General features: G+C 37.1%; 1 protein-coding gene and 2 pseudogenes across 3 annotated transcripts in view; 2 read left to right on the top strand and 1 right to left on the bottom strand.

The window, feature by feature from the left end:
• Positions 1-16,244, bottom strand: part of ZNF157 (zinc finger protein 157) — a 76,961-nt gene extending 60,717 nt beyond the window's left edge. For 2 of the 3 annotated variants that reach the window (XM_077144896.1, XM_077144898.1), the window contains exons 1-2: positions 15,910-16,244; positions 13,780-13,988 (exon numbers count right to left, since the gene is read on the bottom strand). In XM_077144896.1, coding sequence (XP_077001011.1) covers positions 13,780-13,881 — 102 coding nt within the window. In that variant the 5' untranslated portion in view covers positions 13,882-13,988; positions 15,910-16,244. Of the gene's footprint in view, positions 1-13,779; positions 13,989-15,719; positions 15,882-15,909 lie in introns of those variants that run through there. The other variant, XM_077144897.1, reaches the window with a different exon arrangement.
• LOC143671105 (mitochondrial fission factor pseudogene) lies at positions 3,950-4,738 on the top strand (annotated as a pseudogene).
• A 30-nt stretch (positions 16,245-16,274) lies between the features above and the next one.
• LOC143672066 (protein EURL homolog pseudogene) lies at positions 16,275-18,048 on the top strand (annotated as a pseudogene).
• Positions 18,049-26,595: the final 8,547 nt, after the last annotated feature.

The following is a 26,595-nucleotide window of genomic DNA, read 5'->3' on the forward strand; positions in this document are numbered from 1 at the left end:
ACACAAAATATCACCATTGGATGTGCTTATACAAATGCTTACAAAAGGCAAGATTCTGGTTGACAATGTTTTTGCTATCTTAGAACATTTTAGTCAACCTAATGAATATGAGATTGACTGGTTGCTTCTTACTGTGATGGAGAAAGTAGTGAAAAAAAAAGATGAGCTGGGAGCATTAAATTAACAGCTCAAGCTCTGCATAAATGAACTGAAAGCATCTATGCCTGCCCTGAAAAAAACCCTGATTCCTATAGCCACAGGGCTAAGATTTCTGAAAAGCAAACCAAGAGCCTCACCGTGTATGTGGCTGAATTCCAAAACAAATTAAACCCCCAACTTCATGGGATATCTTCTGTCAAAATGAGGGCATCACATTTCGACAATTCCTGATATTCTTGCAAGGAGTGGGGACAACCAAATCAATAAGTTGAGCCCTTGATCTTGGGGTTTGCCCCTATGAAACTTATTTCTGCAAAGGACAGGTGTCATGGTTATGGATGTGTCAACTTGGCCAAGTTGTGGTACCTGTTTTCTGATTGGGCAAATGCTGGCCTGTTGCAATGAGGACATTTCATAGGATTAGGTCATGTTCATGTCAGCTGCATCCGCAGCTGATTCCATTTGTAATCAGCCAAAGGGGGGTGTCTTCTACAATTAGTGATGCTAAATCTAATCATGGTAAGCCTCTTAAGGAGGATTCAGAGGAAACAGGCCCCATTCCTGCTTGGGCTGGTGAGCCTCTCCTGTGGAGTTCATCCAGACCCTCCATCAGAGTCGTCGGCTTCACACCCTGCCCTGTGGATTTTGGACTCTGTGTTCCTGCGGTCACATGAGACACTTTTATAAATTTTATATTTGCAAGTGTTCCCTGTTGATTCTGTTTCTCTAGAGAACCCTAACTAATACAATAGGCTAAGCCAGCTTATATTTATGACTTAGAGTCACCCCCAGAGAATCTCTTTTGTTGCTCAGATGTGGCCTCTCTTTCTAAGCCAACTCCACAGGTTAACTTACTGCCCTCCCCACTTCATGGGACATGACTCCCAGGGGTGTAAATCTCCCTGGAAATGTGGACAGAAATCTCAGGATGAGCTGGGACCCAACATCATGGGAATGAGAACGCCTTCTTGACCAAAAGGGGGAAGAGAGAAATGAGAGAAAATAAATTTTCAGTGGCTAAGAGATTTCAAACAGAGTCCAGAGGTTATCCTGGAGGTTATTCTTATGTATTATATAGATATCCCTTTTTAGTTGATGGTGTATTGGAATGGCTGGAGGGAAGTACCTGAAATTTTTGAGCTATGTTCCAGGAGCCTTGATTCTTGAAGACGATTGTATAAGTATATAGCTTTTACAATGTGACTGTGTGATTGTGAAAACCTTGTGACTGATGCTCCTTTTATTCAGGGCAGATGAGTTAAAAAGTAGGGATAAAAAATAAATAATAGGGGGTATAAGGCGTAAAATAAATGGGTAGATTGAAATACTAGTGGTCAATGAGAGGGAGGGGTAAGGGGTATACAATATAAGAGTTTTTTCTCTTTTTCTTTATTTTTCTGGAATGTTCTAAAAATGTTCTAAAAATGATCATGGTGATGAATACACACTTATGTGATGATACTGTGAACCACAGATTATACACCATGTACAGATTTTATGTGTGTGAAGATTTGTCAATAAAATTATTTTTAAAAAGTTTCATACAAAAAAATACCAAATACATACTCCCTAAAAGGTGAAATATCAGTTACATGGGAGCCAGTCAGAAAGTTGTCTCTGCTCCATCCACCTTATTTGAATCCAAAACATTTCTGTAAATTCTCAGTCCAGAAACAGTTTTGTGAGACATCACCCACCTTCCGTAATACAAAACCAGATAATCAAGAGAAATTTCAGGCAGGCCCATGCCACTCCCTCTCAGGAGCCCACAGACTTACCAAGAACCTCACTGTCAAAGTGGAAAGACTAACCAAAAAACTTGAAGAAAGAAAAGAAAGGACTAAAAACAGAGAGAGATAAGTAAAGAAACTGAGAGGAGGAAAACTGTAAAAGAAATGTTAGATTATAAAAGAAAGCAAGAACAACTGACACAAAGAATGTTAGAGGGGGAAAGAAAAGGTAGAAGACAGGGTAGCTTGAGGACATATAAAATAGCAGATTTTGGAAAGATGGAGCTGTACCTTTCCCTATTCTTCCCACTAAGTACAACTAAAAACTTATATATATAAAACACTACATGAAAACTATATATAAAATAAAGACAAAAATACTTGGGAAGTTGGAGAGAAAAAGCCAGACCAGCTACAGAACCCCTGAGGAACAACCTGGCAGTGACTTCCCTGAGTTTTCTTATATCTAGGACTAGGGACTAGAGAAGCTGGCAATGGAGAAATGCTAATGGACACCTATAATTACATCCCTAAGAAAAACCTGTTTTCTTTACTAAAAGACCAAGAAAGGGGAACCTAACAAGATGTAGAACTTTAAAATACTAACTACCTTATTCCAGCCAAGTGTCATGGAAAAAACTGCAGGCCTAAACCCTAATTCTGTCAGCAAAGACCAAAAGGGGAACATATATTTTTACCCTTATTTAGCTGTAACCAGGCACTACACCCCTACCACATGAGAGTGCTATAAGAGAAAACCAAGTGGGTAGCTGAGATTCATCCCTACCAGGCAGTAGTGAATCCTCTCACCCAGTGAGATCACAGGGGAAGCCTAGACTTCTACCCCAAAGTTACCAGTAATGAGGCCTCCCTCTTGCAATAGTATTAGAAGAGGCCTACTGCAGAGTCACGACATTCACCACTGCCTAGCGGTAATGAGGCCAAAGCTCCCACAACCCACAGTGTCAGTAGAAGCAACGTAAGAAGGAGTATTCAGGCCCTACTACCCCACCTAGCCAGGGAAGTATCAGTGAAGACATAGTGGAAAGTCAGAATTCCACCCTCACCCAGAAATAACAAGGAGCTTCCTATCTTGGGTGTCAAGGGAGGCCTAGTGGGGAATGTGAGCTTCTACCCACTCCTTGTAGTAATGAGGCAGCACTCACCCATCCCCATAGGGAGTCAATTAAAACTTAAGATATAAATAAGAACCAGAATCTCATAACAATACCCAAAAATGCCCAAGTTTCAATTGTTACACAATTGAAACCAGAAAGATCTCAAACTCAATTAAAAAAGACAACTAATAGATACCAAAATTGAGATGACAGAGATATTACAATTATCTGACAAAGATTTTAAAGCAGCCACCAGTGAGCAATACAAGTACATTTGAAACAAATGGGAAAAAGAAGTAGAAAGGCTCAGCAAAGAAACAGAAGACATAAAAAAGAACTAAATATAGGGCAGGCCATGGTGGCTCAGCAGGTAGAGTTCTCGCCTGCCATGCCAGAGACCTGGGTTGGATTCCCAGTGCCTGCCCATGCAAAAAAAAAACTAAATACAAATTTTAGACAGGAAAAATACAATAACTAAAATAAAAAGCTCAGTGGATGGCCTCAAGAACAAAATGGAGGGGACAGAGAAAAGAACCAGTGAACTAGAAGACAGACTTATAGAAATGACCCAAAAGAAACAATACAGAGAAATAGACAGAAAAAGAGACCCTAGGCACCTGTGGATCTATAACACCTGTGGATCTATAACAGAAAAACTAACCTTCATATCATGGGAGAATAGGAAGGAGACAAGAAAGAGGATGGGGCTTAATAACACAAGAAATACAGTGCTTTGCCCCGGTGCCTTCATGCACTTGGTCAACAGCTTCTGAGAGCACCCACCTGAGCGCTCTGGGAGCTGGTGAGCGGAAGCCCTCACCGGGGACCCTCCAGTGGGCCCAGGGGGACAAAAGTGACTCTAAATCCATCACATGCATGTTGATGCAAGTTAAAGGATTTAATATGAAGCACAGAAGCAGAAAATGCCAGCTAGTAAGCAGTAGTTATACACATTTGGTGAGTGCAGCAGCATTTCCTTTACCCACTGCTGCTAAAATGGCAGAAATTAGTCAAATTCAATATGAAATGGAATCCCCCAAAGGTATTTAGTCAGCAAATGAGGGTCCCAGAGAAATTAAAGGTAGCACCACCTAATGCTGATATGGAACAAGGCTTCCAAGACGGAGTTCCAAATGCTAGTGTAATAATGCAGATTCCAGAGAGGATTATTGTAGCAGGAAATAACGAAGATGTTCCATTTTCAAGACCTGCAGATTTTGATCTTATTCAGTCAACTCCCTTTAAACCTCTGGCATTAAAAACACCTCCTTGTGTAATCACACTAAGTGAAAAAACACTAGATTTTCTAGATTTAGAAAGACGTCCTCCAACCCCTCAAAATGAAGAAATCCATGCAATTGGCAGGCTAAAAAGAGAGTGCTCTATGAGTGAAAATGCTGTTTGCCAAAATGGACAACTGGTCAGAAATTATTACATTGGAAGAAGACAAAATGAAATACGTTCTGAAAGATCTGTGTTGCATGGTGGGTCTGCTGCCACCATCTGTAATCCTTATCATGACAATGTCAGGTGCATTTCAAATACAGACATATCAATTGAAGGAACTTCAGATGACATGACTGCTGTAGTGAGGCTTCCTTAAGAGGACAGATAATCAAACCAAATAGATGTCTACAACTTTTAGAAGAGGAGAACAAAGAACATGCTAAAAGAGAAATGGTCATGTATTTAATTATTGCAGCATTCTGGCTGCTTAATAGCTGGCTCTAGTTTCACCACTAGAGGTAACCTCAGCTTTCAAAAATATTTGTCTCAATAGCTGGAAATAAAAAGAATTCGCAAACTTCTTTGTTTCTGTCCTTGCATCATGTGCCGTTTTATAGTTCATATCCTGAAAATATAATTCTTCCAGAAAGGAGTAGAAAGGTCTATTTTTGCAGAAGTAAAGATATATTCTACCATGTAGCTGTACTCACTTTTAACCAGTTCTTCAGGAACACCTCCTTAAAATTTTCCCTTTGCATGTTTTGCAAATAGGTGCCAGTTTGTTTTTGATAGGAATTGATTATTTGCCTCATCAGTTTGCACTACTAGTTCTCTGAATGGAAGATAGTGCATAGAGAATAGGTTTAGAAAAGTTTCTGTAAAAGGAAAACAGTTCTTAATTCTGTCCTGTTTCACAAACACTGTTAAATTAGACATTTTGTTAATAGACATTTTTGCATCTGCAACTCAACATTAACACTTTTGAAGTCAAAGTCTGAACTCAGATTTAAGAAAAAAAGCCACTTAATAGTTCATGACACCTTCATTAAGCACCTGTGCAGATTAAATTAAAATAGATCCTAACATTTCAGCAGTTATTTACTATATATGCAATATGTGCATTCTTATTTTCATTTTAGTTTTGAGATGGTTTTCTATAAAATACGTTTTTACTAAGTCCATGTGTGAATGATTTTAAAAACTACAGAATAAGGTACAAATGCAGTATATTTAATAAACCGTCAAAAAAAAAAACAAGAAATAATGGCTGAAAACTTTTAAAATCTGGCAAAAGACATAAATCTACAGATTCAAGAAGTGGAGTGAATACCAAACAGGATAAAATCAAAGAAATCCATAGCAAGACACATCAGTACTAAACTTCTGAAAACTAAAGAGAGAAAAAATATTGAAAGCAGTGAGAGACAAATAACAAATTACCTATAATAGGAGATAATTCAAATGACAACAGATTTCACAACAGAAACCAAAGAGGCCAGAGGAAGTGATACACAGCTTCCAAGTGCTGAAAGAAAAGACCATGTCAACATAGAATCCTATATCCAATGAAAATATTCTTCAGGAACAAAGGAGAAGTGAAGACATTCTCAAAGGAAGGCAAATTTGTTGCCAGCAGATCCATAAGACCTAAATTAAAATGGCTAAAGGACTTGCTCTAAACAAATAAGACAATAAAAGAAGAAATTTTGAAATACCAGGAATGAAGAATATGATAAAGAAAAATATGAGTAAATGCAATAGACTTTACATCTCCTCTTGAGTTTTCTAAGTTTAACTGTTGAAGCAAAAATTATAACACTGTCTAATGTGGTTCTAAAGTTATATAAAGGAAATATTTAAGACAATTACATTGTAAACAGGGAGAGTAAAGGAATTAAAGGTAGACAAGGTTTCTATACTTCACTTAAACTAGCAAATGACAGCAGTAGACCGTGATAAGCTATGTGTATATAATGTAAAACATAGAATACACCTGAAAAAGCTATGCAAAGATGGATACTCAAAAACACTATACAGAAATAAAAATGGAATCATAAAACATTCTCATATAGCCCACAGGAAGGCATGGAAAAACAAGAGAGACCAAACAAAAAACAAAAAACAACAAACTTAAGCCCTAACTTATCAATAATTACATTAAATATAAACAGCCCAGGTAGTACATTAGTGTGAGGATAACAGTTGTGAATGTGGTGGAAAGGAGAAGTTTAGAGTCATGTATGTCACCAGAAGGAAATTTCGAGGTTAAAACATGGGAATGTATAACACAGTGAATCTTGTGGTGGACAATGACTGATCAACTGTACAAACATAAAAAAGTCTTTTCAGGAACTAGAACAAATGTATGACACTATTAGAAGGAATTAATAACAGAGGAGTATATAGGAAAAAATATACCTATTGTAAACTATGGATGATTGTTAAGAATAATATCTTAAAATTCTTCCATCAACAGTAACAAATATATCACAGCAATACTGAGTCAAAACAGTGGAGGGGAGGATGGATAAGGGTTATGGGAGGATTTGGGTTTTTTTTTAATTTTTATTTATTTTACGGAGTAATGAAAATGTTCTAAAATTGATCGTGGTGATATATGCACAACTGTATGACGATACTCTGAGCTGTTAATTGTACACTTCGGATGGTTTGCATGATATGTGAATATATCTTAATAAAATTAGATTAAAGAAAACATAAAATAAAAAAATACATAAACGGTCTAAATATATCTATTAAAAGACAGAGGTTAGAAGAATGGATTAAAAACGATCCAATTGTATGCTGTCTAAAATAAACTCATTTCAAATATAACAATATATGAAAACATGGAAAATGTGGAAACAATCAAAAGAAAGCAGAAGTGGCTATATTAATTTCAGATAACAAGCAAAAAAAATTATCAGAAATAAAGGGGGACATTATATAATGATAAAAAGATCAATCCACCAAGAAGACGACGATCCTAAATGTGTTTGCACCAAACAACATAAGCCAAAACTGATACAAGTGAAAGGAGAACTGGACAAACTGTATTTGACAACTTCAACACCCCTCTCAGCAATTCAGAGAACAAAAGAGAAACCCCACAAGAATAGTGAAGAACTCAACTATCACGACTCAAAAGGATCTAGTCAAAATTTATAGAACATTCCACCCATTAACAGTAGAATACACATTCTCCTCAGTACCCAGAAAACATACCAAGATAGACAACGTCTTGGGATATGAAACAAATATCAACAGACATAAAAGAACTGAAATCATTCAGAGTGCATTCTCCAACCACACTGGAATCAAACTAGATATCCAAAAAAGAAAGATGAAAAGAAAATCTTCAAACACTGGGAAACTAAACAGCAGACTTCTAAGTAATCCACAACTCAAGAGAAAGTCTCAAGGGAAATTTTAAAAATTAGTGAACTGACTGAAAATGAAAATACAATATCAAAATTTGTGGGAACAACTAAAGAATTGCTGAGAGGGAACTTATAGTATTAAATGTACACAACTAAAAAAAGACTGAAAAGTCTCAAATAAAAAATTGAAGCCCCAGCCTCAAAAACCTAGAAGAAGAGCAAAATAAACATAGGGCAAATAAAAGGAAGCAATAAAAAGGCAGAAATTGATCAATTTGAAAAAAGAAAAACAATATAGAACCATCAATGACACAAAGACTGAGTTCCTTGAAAAATGTCAACAAAATTATCAAACCTTTAGCAAGGAAAAAAAAAGAGAAGCACAAATGACCAGTAACAGGAATATAACAAAGGCTATTGCTACAAATCCTGAAGAAATCATAAGGATGATAAAAGGGAATACTAAAAACAACTCTACACATATAAATTTGGTGACTTAGATGAAATAGATCAATTTCAACAGTTTTATTCACACACCATACAATCCAACCTAAGTTAAAAAATCAATGTTTCGGGTATAATCACATAGCCACGTCCTTCACCACCACAATCTATATGGAGACATTTGATTTGTTCTGCAAAGAATCCCATATGCCTCTCCCATACCTCCTGCTTACTTACTTGTAGCTTTGGCTTATCACCTTTGTTACATTCAATGGAAGCATATTATAACGTTACTGTTAACTATAGACCCTAGTTTGCATTGATTGTATTCTTTCCGTATTTCATCTGATTTTTAACACTTTGCATTGTTGATTTTCAATTGTTCTCCCTCATGCAAAAACATTCTTATTTGTACATTTAATTACCATTATTGTCCATTCTAGGCTTGCTAAGTTATACCCTCCCAGTCTTTATCCTCTCTCTCCTTCTGTTGTAATACATGTCCTCAGCCATCTTCTCTCAACTATACTCATGATAAGATTCGTTCAGTGTACTTACAACATTGTGCTACCATCAGATAGTATTGCGCAATCCATTTCTGGACCTTTATAATCCATCAATGTTTGCTGAACTTTCTGTAGTCCTTAAGCATCAAATGCCCAAATGTACACTGTCACCTGATCACCTGTTCTCAACTTTAAATCTCAAAGTTTGCTCATTAATGTTAGTTCATATTAGTGAGACTACAGTATTTTTCCTTTTGTTTCTGGCTAATTGCAGTCAGCATATGCCCTCAAGGACATTTTGTTGCTCAGATGTGGCCTCTCTCTCAAGTCAACTCTTCAAGTGAACTCACTGCCCTTTCCCTATATGGAACATGACTCCCAGGGATGTAAATCTCCCTGTCATTGTGGGACGTGACTCCTGGGGATAAACCTGGCTCTGGCATCATGGGACTGACAATGCTTCTTGACTAAAAGGGGAAGACAAATCAAACAAAGTAGTTTCAATGGCTGAGAGACTTCAAATAGAGTCAAGAGGTCATTCTGGATGTTATTCTTATGTAGTATATATTCTCAGGAAATACCTGAGACTGCTGAACTCTAAATCAAGAGCCTTGATTCTTGAAGAAACTGTATAACTATATAGCTTTTAAGATGTGACCATGCAATTGTGAAAACCTTGTGAAAGATACTTCCTTTATCCAGTGTGTGGATGGATGACTAAGAAAATAAAGACAAAAAATAAATTTAAAATGCAGAGATGAGTCTGGCCCTGGCAGTGTGAGATCAACAATTCCATCCTGCCCAAAAGGGGGAAAAGAAGTGTAACAAACAAAGTATCGATGACTGAGAGTTCAAAATTGAGTTGAGAGGTGACTCCAGAGGTCACTCTTCTGCAAGCTTCAGTTAGATACTGCTCCCTAGCATAACCTGCTTAACCTCAACCAAAACCATTCCAGCCAATCCTAAAGAATACCTAGGGTAATATATAAGATTCTAAAAAGGTTCCAGGCACTAGGGTAACTTTCCAGAAACAAACAACAGACAGGTCCCTGGACAAGATAAGTCCTGAAACCTAGAGGTCCCAGCCTCTCCAGAACATGAGCCAGATCCATCTCCCTACCCCATATTATTGACAGCCCCTTCCAATATGAAAAAGTGAGAATGGGCATAACCCAAAATACCCCTAAAGAGTGGGAGAAAGATCAAAGGTGATGGTGGAGTTATACAGAGAAGGTAGGGTTTAACAAATAAGTATGTTTACTGAATCACTATATTGATATTTCTTTTAGTCTACAGTATCTTAGAGCAGCTAGAAGTAAAAAATTTAAATTGTGGAATTGTAACCCATACCAAACTCTGAAATCTGTTCTACAACTAATTGTTGCAATGTGCTTTGATATTTGCTTTTTTGTATATAAATTACAAATGTATAGACCAAAAAAAACATTGCTTTTTTGTCTATACATCATTTTTCACAAAAAAGAAAAAAGATTGTGATGATAAAAAAATATTTATTCCTTCTAGCCTCCAATGTTCTGGAGCACCTAGGGTATGGTAGCCCATGACAAACTCTGGGATCTACCCTGCAATTACCTATTGAAGACTGCTTTGAAAATTACTGCTTTTTTCTTTCTTTGCTTTGCATATATGTTATATTACACAATTTTAAAAGTTTAAAAAAAACAGGGGGGAATGGAGGGTATGTGAAATTTTGGGTGCTCTTTACTTTTACTTTCAATTTTATTCTTATTTTAGTTTTTTTTAGTAATGAAAATGTTCAATTGATTGTGATGATGAATGCACAGCTATATGATGATACTGTTAACCATTGATTGTACACTTTGGATTATTTTATGGTATGTCAACATACAATATATCAGTAAAACTGCATTAAAAAACCCCATATCCTAATGCCTGGGCCTTGTGAATGTCACCTTATATGGTAATAAAAAATTTTTGCAGTTATGATTAGATTAAGGATCTTGAGATGAAAATATCCTTCATTATTCAGGTGCACCCTACGTATATTCACATGTATCCTTAAAAGAGGGAGCCAAAGGAGAATTTGATACTGAGAAGGCAATGTGAAGGTGAAGCAGAGAGATCTGAAAATGTTGACCTTGATGACTGAAGAGATGCAACCACAAGTCAAGAAATGCTGGCAACCACCAGAAACTGGAAAAGGCAAAGATTCTTCCCTATACCCACTGGAGGGAGTACAGTCCTGCCAAATCTTGATCGTGTCCCAGTGATAATGATTTTAGACTTCTGGTCTCCAGAACTATGAGAGGATAAAATCACTGTTTTAAGTCACCAAGTTTGTGGTAATTTGTTACAGCAGTCACTGGAAACTATTATATTCCCTGAAAACACAACTACACAAATACAGTACCCAAAACAATAACAACAACAAAAATACTACAGAATAATATTCTTCATGAGCATGCTGCTTTGAAAGGAAGTATGCCCCCTAGAAAAGCCATGTTTTAATCAAAATATCATTTCATAAAGGTAGAATAATCTCTATTCAACACTGTATGTTTGAAACTGTAATCAGATCATCTCCTTGGATGATGTGATTAAGTCAAGAATGGTTGTTAAACTGGATTAGGGGATGACATGTCTCCACCCATTTGGGTGGGTTTTGACTGGTTTATTGGAGTCCTATAAATGAGGAAACATTTTGGAGAATAGGAGATTCAGAGAGAGCAACACTACGAAGCAGAGAGTCCACCAGCCAGCGACCTTTGGAGATGAAGAAGGAAAATGCCTCCTGGGGAGCTTCATGAAACTGGAAGCCAGGAGAGGAAGCTAGCAGATGACGCCATATGTGCCATGTGCCCTTCCAGCTGAGAGAGAAGCCCTGACTATGTTCACCATATGCCTTCTCATTTGAGAGAGAAACCCTGAACTTCATCGGCCTTCTTGAACCGAGGTATCTTTCCCCGGATGCCTTAAATTGGACATTTCTATAGACTTGTTTTGATTGGGACATTTTCTCGGCCTTAGAACTGTAAACCAGCAACCCATTAAATTCCCCTTTTTAAAAGCCATTCCATTTCTGGTATATTGCATTCCGGCAGCTAGCAAACTAGAACAATGAGTATATACATAAAAAGTCTTCAGAAAATATTTCCAGATAGGTTTCAGCAATATAGTAAAAGAATCATATACTGTGGCCAAGTGGGGTTCATTCCAGGGATGGAAGGCTGATTCAGTGTTTAAATATCAATCCATGTAATTCACCATATTAACAAGATTAAGAAAAATTACGTGATCTTACAAATCAATGCAGAAAAAGAATTTGACAAAATTCAACATGCATTCTTACAAAAAAACCCTCAGAATAACAGAAATAGAGGAAACTTCTTCAACTTGATAAAGGGCATCTTAAAAAAACTACATTTAACATTATTATAATTAATAGAGAAGAGTGACAATCAAGAACAAGGCAAGGAATTAAACAAAAAGACAACCCAACTAAAAAATGGAAAAAGGACTTAAATAGACATTTACACAAAGAAAATACACAAATGGCCAAAAAGCACATGAAAAGATACTCAGCATCATTAGTCATTAGGGAAATGCAAATCAAACCACACAAAATGCTAGTGAGGATAAGTAGACATAGGATCCCTCATACATTGTTGGTGGGAATGTAAAGTGGTGTAGCCACTGTGGAACACAGCTGAGTAGTACCTTAGAAAGCTGAGTTATCAATCACCCAGCATTTCCACTTCTACACATATACCCAAAACAATTGAAAGCAGGGACTCAAACAGATATTTTGACACTGACGATCACAGTGGTATTATTCACAACTGTCAAAAGGTGGAAGCACCCCAAAGGTTCATGAATGTAAGAATGGATAAACAAAATGTAGTCTACCCATACAATGGAATATTATTCAGCCATAAGAAGGAATAAAGTTTTGATACATACACAACCTTGGCGAACCCTGAAGACATGTTTACTGAAATAAACCAGACCCAAAGGACAAATATTGCATGATTTCACTGATATGAAATAATTAGAATATGTAAATTCATAGTCAGAAATTAGAATGCAGGTTCCCAGGGGCAGGGATAGGCATGGGGAATGGGGGATTAATGCTTAATTAGTACAGAGTTTCTATTTTGGATGATAGAAAATTTGTGGTAATAAATGATAGTGATGGTAGTACTACATTGTGAATATATTTAACACCAGTGACTTGCATACTTGAAAATGGTTCAAATGATTAATCTGGGGTTATATATATATATATATAAAACCAGAATATAACTGTACAACACAAAAAGTGAATCCAAGCATGCTTGAAGCATATAGTTATCCAGATCTGGACAACTTCATGTTTGTTAAACTGGAACTTTGGCTAGTTCAAACACAAATTTAAATCTCACCCACCTGTTTCAATTTTTTTAACATTAAATTCAAGTCATTTGTTTAATCAACGTCTCCAAAAAAGACTGTTGTCATCTGATTTTGTGTATGGAATCTGATCTCAAATTCAGTAAATGTGGGATGTACATATCAAAACAAAACCTGCTGCATGGAAGCTACTAAGCCAAAAGAACAGTCATGTAGGGCAAGGTCTGGTAGGGTCTTAAATACAAGACACTGATTGAGAATGCATCACCCTCCCAGCAAACAGATGTATTTTCTCAGTCAAGAAAGCTCTTCAGAGCTTTGAGGTCCCTGAGTTGATATGGTATCTAATTATATAAGCATGATTGATAGAATCAATGACCACTTGGTTGAACCCAATCTGTAGCTCCCCTTCCCTCCCTGTTGCCCAAAGCACCAACTCCCTAATCACATGACTAGTCTTTTTCTTTGGCCAGACCTTGCCCTGAGAATGCAGGTTTGGCCTGCCCTTCAAGTTAGCATATGAACTATCAGGCATGGTTCTGGGCCCACCATGAATAACAACAACAACTCTTATCATAAGAAATTCCAAAGATTCAGAGGTTGCTTCCCCAGGAAGTGGGGAACAAAGACCAGCAAAGTTTTACCACAGAGCATACAATGCATTTGGGGGGAGGGTGTATGGTCCAGGAATTGAACCCAGGTCTCCCGCAAGAAAGGTGAGCATTCTACCACTGAACCACTGTGCACCCACCATACACTGCATTTTAATCTACAATTATCTCAAAAATAAAAAGGTTAACTGGAAAAAAAAAACAAGTAGAAAGAGTAGGCTCTATTTCCTTACCTCAAATGATCCACCATGTTCTCCTGGAACTAGGGCAGGGAACCTCTGGGGTGATTTCCCATTAGCGGGCATGCTCACCCTGGGCCTCTGCCCACTTTCCATAGCTGGAGGGGCGTCTGTATGCAGTCTGAGGTTGGAATGAATGGAAGATCCTGCAGCCTCCAGTAAGGGGATAAAGCCCAAGGGCTTCACAGAGACATCAAGAAATCCTAGAACAGTATCCATATCATTAGTGTCATTCCACATTTACCCCACATAGTTCAGTAACCCCCATTGTGAGCATTAGGACAGGTTCTGGAAATAATTATATCATTTTAAATCAAATTAATGAGTTCAAGCCCATTTGTCATTGAACGACCCCACAGGTAGCCTCGTACCTTACCCAGCCATCCCAATTCGTAATTCCAGGTTCAAGGCAGATCTGGGTTTAGGGGATGGAGGTGATTGGGCAGACAATGACAATGCATCTTCATGGGAATGGGCTTGGGTGGGTGGACACTTGTTCACAGGGACCTGATGGGTGACAGTGTAGGCAGGAAACCTGAAACCTCTATGAAAAGAAATGGCTAGTCCCTTCTGCCCTCTTTTATAATTTTGCCATTTTAGGGGGAAAATCCTTTTTAAATTCTTCTACATTGAAGCTTTTAGCCTTTTTTTACAGATAGAAGGTGGTTCAAATTAATAATGTCAATATTATTCCTTAAATCAACAATTTAGGGGAGAAACCATGCTGCTATTAACTTACACCAAAAGAGAATTTGACAAAATTCAGCAGCTATTACTAATAAAAACAAACTAAAATTGGGGCAAAAGGAAATCACTTAAATATCACTAAAGTCATTTACAAAACATAACCCTGAAATTAATGCTAAAAAGTGAAATAATTTTTTTAAAAAGTGAAATGATGAAGGTATTCCATTAAAATAGGCAACAAGATAGCAATGTCCTCTATAACTCAACACGTTTTGAGGGCTCTAGCTCTCATGTGGAAGGTGAAATAATCAGAAATGTTGGAAAGAAATGAAAATATAGCTTTCTTTGTCAATAATATGATTTTGTACATAGAAATCCTACCAAAATCTACTACAGAGCTACTAGAATTAATAGGGTAATTCGATAAGGGGCTGGATACAAGATAAAATTATAAGAGCAGATAGCTTTTCTCTACATTTTTCTATAATAGCACCAAGCAAATGGAAGCAAAAAAAAAAACCTCCATTAATAACGATAGCAAGAAATATATAAAATAAGAATAAACCTTTTTTTTAAAGGCGCTGGACCTATACAATTAAAAATGTAAAAAAAATAACAAAAACAAAAACAAAACAATTTGCCAATATAAGTCATACAAATATATTATACCCCTGGATAAGATTTAACAAAAATGTCAACCCTCCCAAAGTATTACATTAAAGAAATGTAAAGAATAAATCAATTATGAAAAAATCTAAAAGAAAAATTAAGTACGTATCTAAATAACACAGAAAGGAGTGCATAAAATTTTGTGGAATGCAGCCAATGAGAATCTTAAGGAGAAATTTATCTTCCTAAATGTTTTTTAACACGGAATAAAGGTTAAACATTAATGAGTTAACATTCAACTTAAGAAGTTAGAAAAAGGATGGAATTTAACTTACAGAGGAAACAGTATAGGTAAGAGCGGAAATTAAGGAAATAGAAAACAAAGGTTTATCAAAGAGGATCAGCAAGGCCAACAGTCTGTTCTTTAGAAGGACTAATAAAATTAGTAAACCTGTGGAGAGACTGATCAAGGGAAAATCTAACCACACACTACTCAAACAAGATAAGACAGCAGGAGATCTAAAATCCTATCCCTGACCCCCACAGAATTCCATCCACAAGATGATTTAATGCTCCACCAATTCACCCCACAAACTGCCAATTTACTATCCCCAAAAGCCAATGAAGCCGTCACTTACACCTCAAAATCACCTCAGCGACTCCCAAGCCATAAACCCTCGTGCACTCGCTTTAGTGTCGCGCGCCAACAGCGCTTACATGGCCTCTGAGGGCAACTTCCGTTCCCAGCCCTCACCCTTGGCACTGCTCTTTCTAGAGCTGTTGTTTTTGCACACGACCATAAAACCTGCGAGGGTGTAATCTACCTACATTCAATAAAGCGCAGTTAACGCATCGGCTGCGACTTTCCGCGTTCAGTGTCCGTGAGTGGCGTTGTCAGACGACGAACATGGCTGCACCGTAGTCGCTTCTCCATGAAGGCTGCCATCTTAGCGCCAATTCCGTACAGTTGGGCAGTTCCACAGAACGCGGACGAGGTTTTTTGACGTTTTTTCCCCAGGGGTAGAAGCCTTCTGAGAGCAGGTTTCTGGAAAGAACTGGTCTTTGGAACTGTGTTCTATGTGTCTGTGCAATGTTTAGGGAAGCAAAGGGGCCCTTACCATCCGTGGGTGTGTGGCCTAATCTTCAAGGCAAATACCACTGAGGAGAGGGGAAAAATCAGTAAATAAGTTAGGATGGTACAATCCTCCTCGTGGCCTATACCACTGGGCAAGAGGGGGAGGAAGTTGGAGAACAGGGGGGAGGAGTTAGGTGGTACAGTCTCCTCTTACTGCGCTGGAATTTGCGAAGGAGCGGACTTGAATTCCCCTTAATCTCTATTACCCCCTATTAAAATGATAGTAGATAGGTATAATAATAATAATAGCCTCTGACGTGGACAACTAATATTTTTCAGCAAATAGTCAATAGAAAAGTATTTATAAAGCTTTATAAGCATCCTCTCAAAAGAAATACAGCTCGAAGACATTCCCTAACTCCTGCTGCCAATCAGGTTGCAGCCTCTTAGCCTGGCTTATATGGAACTACAAGAGCTGCTACTGAGTCACGGAAGAGAAGAAAGAATTCTGGATGTTCTTTAACTCTGAACTTTTACACATTTTTCAAAACCTAGTTTAATATATTCCTTCAAGGAAGCCTTTCCTGACAAGTGGAGAGCCCTTTCCCCTGATGGTGTTTCAGACACAGCAGGTGGGCCCAGGGTTAGTTCAGGTGTGGATTGCTAGGTGCCCTAAAGACACTCAAATTCTCTCTCTGGGTCTTAGTTTAACAATCTGGAGAGTTAGAGTGTTGAGTCTCAAATTATCCCATTTCCTCTGTCTTCCCTGCATTAAATGTGAACTGAATGGAAAACAAATGGCATCTGTGAGAACATTGCTATAATACAAGCACGTCTACAAAAATATCCGAAACTTATTATTGTTGTGACATCTCGACATTATCTCACTATGTTAACTTCCACCATCAATACCTCTCTGGGTTGACCTCAAACCCAGGCCTTGGAGGAGCCAGAGCCGCACAGTACGACTGTGGCAGTGAGTGGAGCCAAACACAGCACTACGAACCAAGAGGGAGCAGTTCGTAAATGTTGATTTGAATGATGACAACATTTGCAGTCTTTGTAAACTGGTAACAGACAAAGAACGCTCCCCTTATGCCACATCTGTTTGGAGCTAAATATTGAGGGATACCAAAATCTAATTTCTTGCACTCTAGATCATTTTGGGGTCATAAAGACTGCTTTAGAAAATACCATTTGATTGGAAACCAGGATTGTTCTTGATCTAAGTTTTCAAAAAGCAGGCATGAAAAAGTTGAAACCATTTTGATTACAAAGATAAACTGGCTTGTACAATATGCACAAATTAAGGAGCTGGATTCCGATTCTGAATGTTCTAAAAATTCCCACCATTACCTCTGTAATTTCAGGCATAAGCCAAATAAAAAGTTATTACCGCAGTTTGACTCTAAAGTACCAAAGCATTCTGCAAAATGGATAGATGGGAGTACAGGTGGCATTTCAAACTGTACACAAGAATTTTGGAGAAGAAGGAAAATACAGACCTTGGGCTTGCTGTGTTTCAAGATGCTAGTGCTACTTTATGCTACAATAGTGTATTGTGGCCTCATAATTACAACCCGGCACAGAAAAGTGAAGAGATAATCTCTAATCCAAAGGTTGGTATCCAGACCCAGTATCTACATTATAGCAGAGAGGAATTCAATTCATTGACTCTTGGTGAAGTAGAGCAACTGAATGCAAAGCTCCCACAGCAAATCCAGGAAGTTTGTGAAGAACTAACACACCAAGTACAAGAAAAAGATTATTTGGCCTCAGAGCTTCATGTCTGCTATGTTGCCATAAAGCAGTTTATCAAGAATGATTCTAAGTTACCATGTCTTCAAGTGGGGGGAACAGGAATGAAGTCACAGCTACCCATAAACAACTAAACTAAAATTTACTTCAAATGTCCTATCATTTATTGTTCTGCCAGGCATACAGATTTTGAAGAGGTGTGAAAGAAGAAAGTTATGGTCCATTCTTTTATGCTCATTAAATTTGCAGTGTTTAAGGCATTACTTAACATCCTACCAAATAAAGCAGATGATTATACATTAGTCTTCTAGGGCTAATCATCTTGGTTGATTTTAGGAATCTTTTCCCCATAGTTACTAATGCACCTCCCTAACTCTTACCACATGTGACTACTTAAATATGCTGTTACAATGTGATTTTACTAAACATATTCTAATATGATTCACCAGTCAGAATAGAAAGATAAACTCAGATTAACTGAATTAATCTGAATTAATTGAATGACTAAAGGTGATTTTTAACAGGGAAGTGGAATTCATAATATTCACCTCTTATTTATTGTGAGCAATATTTTTTTAATTTTTTATTGTGCAATATATATACAAAACAATAAATTTCCAAGTACATTTTAACAAGTAGATATAAAACAGATTTTAAGTTTGGTACGGGTTACAGTTCCATGATTTTTCATTTTTTCTTCTAGCTACTCCAAGACACTGGAGACCAACAGAAATATCAATATAATGATTCAGCAGTCATACTCATTTGTTAAATCCTATCTTCTTTGTTATACTCTTCCTTCTCTCTAAATAACATATATACATACAAGCAATAAATTTCAAAGTACATTGTAACAATTAGTTGTAGAACATATTTCAGAGTTTGGTATGGATTATAGTTCCACAATTTTAGGCTTTTATTTCTAGCTGCTCTAAGATACTGGAGGCTAAAAGAAATATCAGTGTAATGATTCAGCACTCATATTCATTTGTTAAACCCGACTTTCTCTGTATAACTCCACCATCACCTTTGATCTTTCTCCCACTCTTTAGAGGTATTTGGGCTATGGCCATTCTAACTTGTTCATGTTGGAAGGGGCTATCAATAATATGGGATAGGGGGATGAAACTAGTTGATATTCTGGAAGGGCTGGCTCTTCTGCATTTCATCTCCCTCATTTTTTTTTTTATTTTTAACTTTTTTTATTGTATAGTATATAGTATAACATATATACAAAGAAAAGAAATAAAAAAGCAATAGTTTTCAAAGCACTCTTCAACAAGTAGTTACAGGACAGATCCCAGAGTTTGTCATGGGCTACCATACCATCCTCATATTTTTCCTTCTAGCTGCTCCAGAATATAGAACGCTAGAGAGCTTAAATATTTTTAATCATTACAATGACTTTTTTCCTTCTCTTTTTTTGTAAAAAATAACATATATACAAAAAAGCTATAAATTTCAAAGCACAGCAACACAATTAGTTGTAGAACATATTTCAGACTTTGACATGGGTTACAATTTCACAATTTTAGGTTTTTACTTCTAGCTGCTCTAAAATACTGGCGACTAAAAGAGATATCAATTTAATGATTCAGCATTCATATTCATTTAAGTCCTACCTTCTCTGTAAAATTCCATCATCAATTTTGATCTTTCCATCCCTCTCTTTAAGGGTGCTTGGGCTATGGCAATTCTAAATTTTTCATATTGAAAGGATCTGTCACTAATATGGCGTAGGGAGATGAAACTATCTGATGTTCTGGAGAGGCTGGGCCCTCTAGGTTTCAGGACTTAAGTGGACCAGGGACCCATCTTGAGGTTGTAGGTTTCTGGAAGGTTACCAGTGCATGGAACCCTTGTGGAATCTTATATATTGCCCTAGGTGTTCTTTAGGATTGGCTGGAATGGTCCTGGTTGGGGGTTGGCAGGTTATGATAGGTAGCAAGGTCTACCTGAAGCTTATGTTTGAGCAACCTCCAGAGTAGCCTCTCAACTCTATTTGAACTCTCTCTGCCACTGATACGTTATTAATTACACTTCTTTTCTCCCTTTTTGTCAGGATGGAATTGTTGATCCCACAGTGCCAGGGCCAGGGAGTCATCTCCTAATATGAGCAATATTTTAATATGAAAATTTTATATTTAAAAATGCTACTTTAGGTACCTTTCCATTCTCTTTATAAATTTGTATTTGAACAGCTCTGTATACAACATTTGCACATTTGTGTGAGAATATGTTCACCCATATTTCAGATCACTGCATTTCATTGTCTTGATACAGTACGTTTACAAATATTATCTTGTTTTCCAAAGATGAATTTTTTTTTTGTTTTTGGCATGGACAGGCTCCGGCAATTGACCCTGGGTCTCCAGCAGATAAACGTATTTTGGAGTTGAACTCTACCTATTTGAATTTTGTTTTAACTTCTAATAATATTGATGAAAGAAGAATTAACAGCCTTTTAAAGCAAGTATCCCAGTAAATAAAATACATTATTTTTTTTCTAACAGGCAACTTTGAATTAGTTCAGGAAGAACACACTTATACAGTTGTTTTATGTTGGCTTGTCTCCATATAAATAAAAGCCTCTTCTACTTCATAATTACTTTCATTCTAATTGCTTTGATGTGTTAGAATTTCGACAGTAAGTCAAACCTCACCTCCAAGTCAAATGTACTATCTAATTCTCTACAAATTGAGTGTGCTATGAAATTGTCCTGTCATTGAGAAAACTTAAAATTGCATGCCAATTTGGGTAAATGTTCAAGAATCCTGAAACTCCAAATTCTCTATCAACACCATTGAAATTAATGCCCAAAGAAAGCATTATGGGATGTTTTTCTAAACTTTAAAATATGAAGAAAAAGATGGAGAAACTGAGCCTACCTATAGGTAAGCCTAACAGTTACTTCCTGAGCACCTCTTTTGTTGCTCACATGTGGACTCATTCTCTCTAAGCCCAGCTTCTGCAAGTGAAATAATTGCCCTCCCCGCTATGTGGGACATGACATCCAGGGATGAAAGTCTCCCTGGCAGCATGGGAGATGACTCCCAGGGATGAGTCTGGCCCTGGCACCGTGAGCTCAATAATACCATCCTGACCAAAAGGGGGGGAAAGTTTAATAAATAAGGTATCAGTGGCTGAGAGAGTTCGGAGTCGAGAAGCTACTCTGGAGGTCACTCTTATGCGAGCTTTAGTTAGACATTGCTACCTATCATAGCTTGCCAACCCCAACCAAAACCATTCCAGCCAATCCTGAAGAACACTTAGGGCAATATATAAAATTCTACATAGGTTCCATGCACTAGGGTAACTTTCCAAAACTTACAGCTTCCAGATGGGCTCCTGGACCAGATAAGGTCTGAAATGCAGAAGGCCAACCTTTCCAAAACATCAGCTAGTTCCATCCCCCTTTCCCATATTATCGACATCCCCATCCAACATGAAAAAGTTAGAATGGGCATGGCCCAAATACCCCTAAAGAGTGGGAGAAAGATCAAAGTTGATGGTGGAGTTATACAGAAAAGGTAGGGTTTAACAAATGAGTATGACTGCTGAATCATTAAAATGATATTTCTTTTTGTCTCCAATATCTTGGAGCAGCTAGAAATAAAAACCTACAATTGTGGAATTGTAACCCATACCAAACTCTGAAATCTGTTTTACAACTAATTGTTGCTATGTGCTTTGAAATTTGTTGCTTTTTTGTATATATGTTATTTTTCACAAAAAAGAGAAAAAGTTGATTGTGATGATTAAAAAATATATATATTCCTTCTAGCCTCCAGTGTTGTGGAGCAGCTAGAACAAAAAATCTGAGAGGATAATACAGTAGCCTATGACAAACTCTGGGATCGTTCTGTAACTACGTGTTGAAGAATGCTTTAAAAATTATTATTTTTTTATTTCTTTGCTTTCTATATGTGTTATACAATTTAAAAAGTTTTTAAACATATATAAAGGAAAAGAGAAGATTGCTTGACACAGGAAAAACACCTCTTAATTCAAAAGAATAAGCCCATATTTAAAAGGGTATTCTTTAAATTGCCTATGATGTTTCCAAAGAGTTTTTAACTACTACATTGTCTCAAATAGCTACATAAGTATTTTGATAGTGTATTACAGTAAAAACTATAACAAGTGTAGAATCAAAACGGGATCCAAATTCTGTTTCCACCTGGTGCTTAGAATGTATTTATGAGAAAGAGCCTTTACTGGAAAGAATCTACAGAAAAGCCCATTATCTGGGCAGTTCCATGCAGAAAGCTACAAATGGTTTCTGCCTATCCTGGCTTGAGTCAGAAGGTAGTCTTGAAAACAAGCAGAATTTATTGGAGCAAAGAAATCTTCCTCAATCTGGTAGCAAAGAAGTTTTTGTAACGCTAAAATGTGTTAAACTTACCTGAGGGTATTAATTGGTATCCCATTGATTGTGTGGTGGTGGTTTTTTTCCTTCTTTTAAGAATGACAGAACTGCTTTTTTGGTTGGATATTTTGAATGATGCTTTCAGTTTCTCCCAACTCTTTCGATCATCCAAAATTAAAGGTTCAGGAAGTGGGGATGTATTGCCTTGGCTCTGATGAGATTTAAATTTAATGTGTGCAATATCAAGTTTTCTGTGTATTTACAAGTTGGATAAAGCATTTCCTTATGAATTATGCCAGTAAGTATCATAGTAATTAGTGTTATGGTCACATTTTCAAATTTGACTTTACTCTTTTTGGATAATTCGTTAAGATTGTTACCAGCCAGTGTGTTTGTCCACATTTAGGCTTCTATTTAGATGACTGAGGGACAGTCATAAAAGTTTGGGATGTGTTGCATATTTCCAAAATATGAGCCATATAGTGTAGTCCTGAATACAAGTGTTATCCAAAGAAAGTGTCTGCTTTACTCTTTTCTTTTTAATTCAATCATTTATTTGTTGAATATTTAGGTTTCCAAGGAAGGGAAAAACAGAAAAAGGGAAACCCAAGCCATTTGGAAAGTCCCTGAACCAGCATGAAAGGAAGTGGAGGAAGAGGACGAGTGCTCAGGTGGGCCATATCTCCTCTATTTACCTTTGCAGAATCGAGCACCATTTCTTAAACAGTCAAATGCTTAAAGGATATTCCCTGAAAATGGGGAAGAGGGAAGAAAGCTGTTCACTGCTGAATCTTTCATAAACAATAATACTTTTAAGTTACCTGAAAATCAGTTGTTTCTTTCATTCAAATTCAGCAAATGATACCAAATTGTAAATGCCTGGGATTGGGGTGTAGGGAATGAGTGGGATAGGTGGGAAAGCAGGAAAGTTTTAGGAGCAGAATCATGCTGACTGGCAGTGATGGCAGAAGAGACTAACAAACTGCCTGGCCAGAATTTTTCACCCTTAGATTTGGGGCTCCATTGCCCCCCTTTTAAAAAAATTTCCAAGTATTTTTTTTGGGGGGGGTCATATTTCATTATTTTTCCATGTAAGTATCCCCTTATTGCAGCACCAGTTATTGAATTTTTCTTTGTTTGATAGTTTTGCTTGTTTGTTTGTTTCGGGGGAAATGCATGGACCAGGAATCAAACCTGGGTCTCCTGCATGGCAAGCGAGACTTTTACCACTGAACTAACCTTGTACCCCCTCCAAGTACATTTTAACAAGTAGTTATAGAGCAGATTTTAAAGTTTGGTATGGGTTACAGTTCCACGATTTTTCGTTTTTTCTTCTAGCTGCTCCAAGACACTGGAGACCAACAGAAATATCATATAATGATTCAGAAGTCATACTCATTTGTTAAATCCTATCTTCTTTGTTATACTTCTCCTTCTCTTTAAATAACACATATACATAAAAGCAACAAATTTCAAAGAACATCGCAACAATCAGTTGTAGAACAGATTTCAGAGTTTGTTATGGGTTATAATTCCACAATTTTAGGTTTTTACTTCTAGCTGCTCTAAGATACTGGAGGCTAAAAGAAATATCAGCATAAGGATTCAGCACTCATACTCATTTGTTAAACACAACTTTCTCTGTATAACTCCACCATCACCTTTGATCTTTCTCCCACTCTTTAGGGGTATTTGGGCTATGCCCACTTTAAATTTTTCATGTTGGAAGGGGCTGTCAATAATATGAGATAGGGAGATGGAACTAGTTGGTATTCTGGAACAGCTGCCCCCCCTGCATTTTAGGACTTATCTGGTCTAGGGACTCATTTGGAGGTTGTAGGTTTTGGAAAGTTACTGTATTGCATGGAACCACTGTAGAATCTTATATAATGCCCTGGATATTCTTCAGGTGTGGCTGGAATGGTTTTGGTTGGGGTTTGACATTTATGATAGGTAGCAATGTATAACTGAAGCATGCATAAGAGTAACCTCCAGAGTAAAGCCTCTTGATTCTATCTGAACTCTCTCAGCCACTGATACCTTATTTGTTACCCCTCTTTTCCCCCTTTTTGTCAGGATGGCATTGTTGATCCCATGGTGCCAGGGCTGTCTGCTTTACTCTTGACAACTTATTTCTTTAAAGAGTTTCTGGCTACTATGTTGCTTTATTAATGAGTTTGAAACAATTTGATGGGATTGTGCATGTACTAAAGCCTTAATTGGGGGACTCAAACATTCCAAAAAGAACTAACACCAATCCTACTCAAATGTTTCCAAAAAATTGAGGAAAAAGTAACTCTACCTAGCTCATTTTATGAAGCTAATATCATTTGAATACCAAAACCGGGTAAAGATGCTATAAGAAAGGAAAACTACAGGGCAACCTCCCTAAGGAATATAGATGCAAAAATTCTGTATAAAATATTAGCAAATCGAATTCAGCAACACAGTAAAAGAATTATACACCATGACAAAGTGAGGTTTATACCAGGAATGCAAGGATGGTTCAAAACAAGAAAATCAATTCATGTAATACAGCACATTAACAAATTGAAAGGGAAAAACCAAATGATCATATCGATTGATGCTGAGAAAGCATGTGACAAAATTCAGCATCCTTTTCTGATAAAAACGCTCAAAAAGATAGGAATCAAAGGTGGCTACCTCAGTATGATAAAGGGAATATGTGAAAAACTGATAGTCAGCATCATAATCAATGGAGAGAGACTGAAAGCTTTTCCCCTAAGATCATGAACAAGACACGGATGCCCACTGTCACCACTATTATTCAACATTGTGCTAGAAGTTCTAGCTAGAGCAATCAGGCAGGACATAGAAATAAAGGGCATCCAAATTGGAAAGGAAGAAGTAAAACTCTCATTATTTGCAGATGATATGATACTATACTTGGAAGACCCTGAGACGTCTACAGCAAAGTTACTTGAACTAATAAACAAAATTCAGCAAGGTGGTGGGATATAAAATTAATATGCAAAAATCAGTAACATTTCTAAACACAAGCAATGACCTAGCGGAGGAGTCAGTTAAGGAAAAAATTCCATTCAAAATAGCAACTAATACCAAAAAAATAGCAACTAAAAGAATCAAGTACTTAGGAATGAACTAACTATGGACATAAAGGACTGGTACACAGAAAACTACATAACATTGCCAAAAGAAATCAAACGAGATCTAAATAGGCAGAAAGATATTCCCTGCTCATGGATAAGAAGGCTAAATATAGTTAAGATGTCAATTCTCCCCAAATTGATCTACAGATTCAACACAGTACCAATCGAAATTCCAACAACCTACTTTGAAGATTTGGAAAAGCTAATTACTGAATTCATCTGAATGGGAAAGAGACCCTGAATAGCTAAAAGCATTCTAAAAAAGAAGAACAAAATGGGAGGGTTAACACTCCCTGACTTTAAAACCTGTTATAAAGCCACAGTGGTCAAAACAGCATGGTACTTGCACAAAGATAGAAGCATCGCCCAATAGAATCAAATTAAGAGTGCAGAAATAGACCACTAAATCTATGGTCAACTGATTTTTGACAAGGTCCCCAAATCCTCAAACTGGTACAAAATAGTCTTTTCAATAATTGGGCATGGAAGAACTGGACATCAATAGCCAAGAGAATGAAAGAGGACCCCTATCTTACACCCTACACAAAAATTAACTCAATGTGGATCAAACACCTAAATGTAAGAACTAGCACCATAAAGCTTCTAGAAGAAATGTAGGGGGACATCTTCAAGCCCTCGTGATAGGCAGTAGCTTCCTAAACTTTACACCCAAAAAACACAAGCAACAACAACGAAAATACATAAATGGGAACTCCTCAAAATCAAATGCTTCTGCACCTCAAAAGACCTGGTCCAAAAGGTGAAGAGGCAGCCAACTCAATGGGAGGAAATAATTGGAAATCACATATCAGAAAAAGGTTTGATATCCTGTATATATGAAGAAGTCATACAACTCAACAACAAAACAACAAACAACCCAAGGATAAAATGGGCTAAAGATATGGATAGACATTTCTCTGAGGAGCAAACACAGATATGCTCAGAAGCAAATGAGGAAATGCTCATTCTCATTAGCTATAATGGAAACCCAGATCAAGACTAGAATAAGATCCCACCTCACATCTATAAGAATGGCTGCTAGTAAACAAACAGGACACTATAAATGTTGGAGAGGATGTGGAGAAATTGGGACACTTACGCAATGCTGTTGGGAATGTATAATGCTACAGCTACTATGGAAGACAGTTTGGCAGCTCCTTAGGAAACTAAGTATCAGGTT

This window comes from Tamandua tetradactyla, chromosome X (genome assembly GCF_023851605.1).
Source record: "Tamandua tetradactyla isolate mTamTet1 chromosome X, mTamTet1.pri, whole genome shotgun sequence".
Classification (NCBI taxonomy): domain Eukaryota; kingdom Metazoa; phylum Chordata; class Mammalia; order Pilosa; family Myrmecophagidae; genus Tamandua; species Tamandua tetradactyla.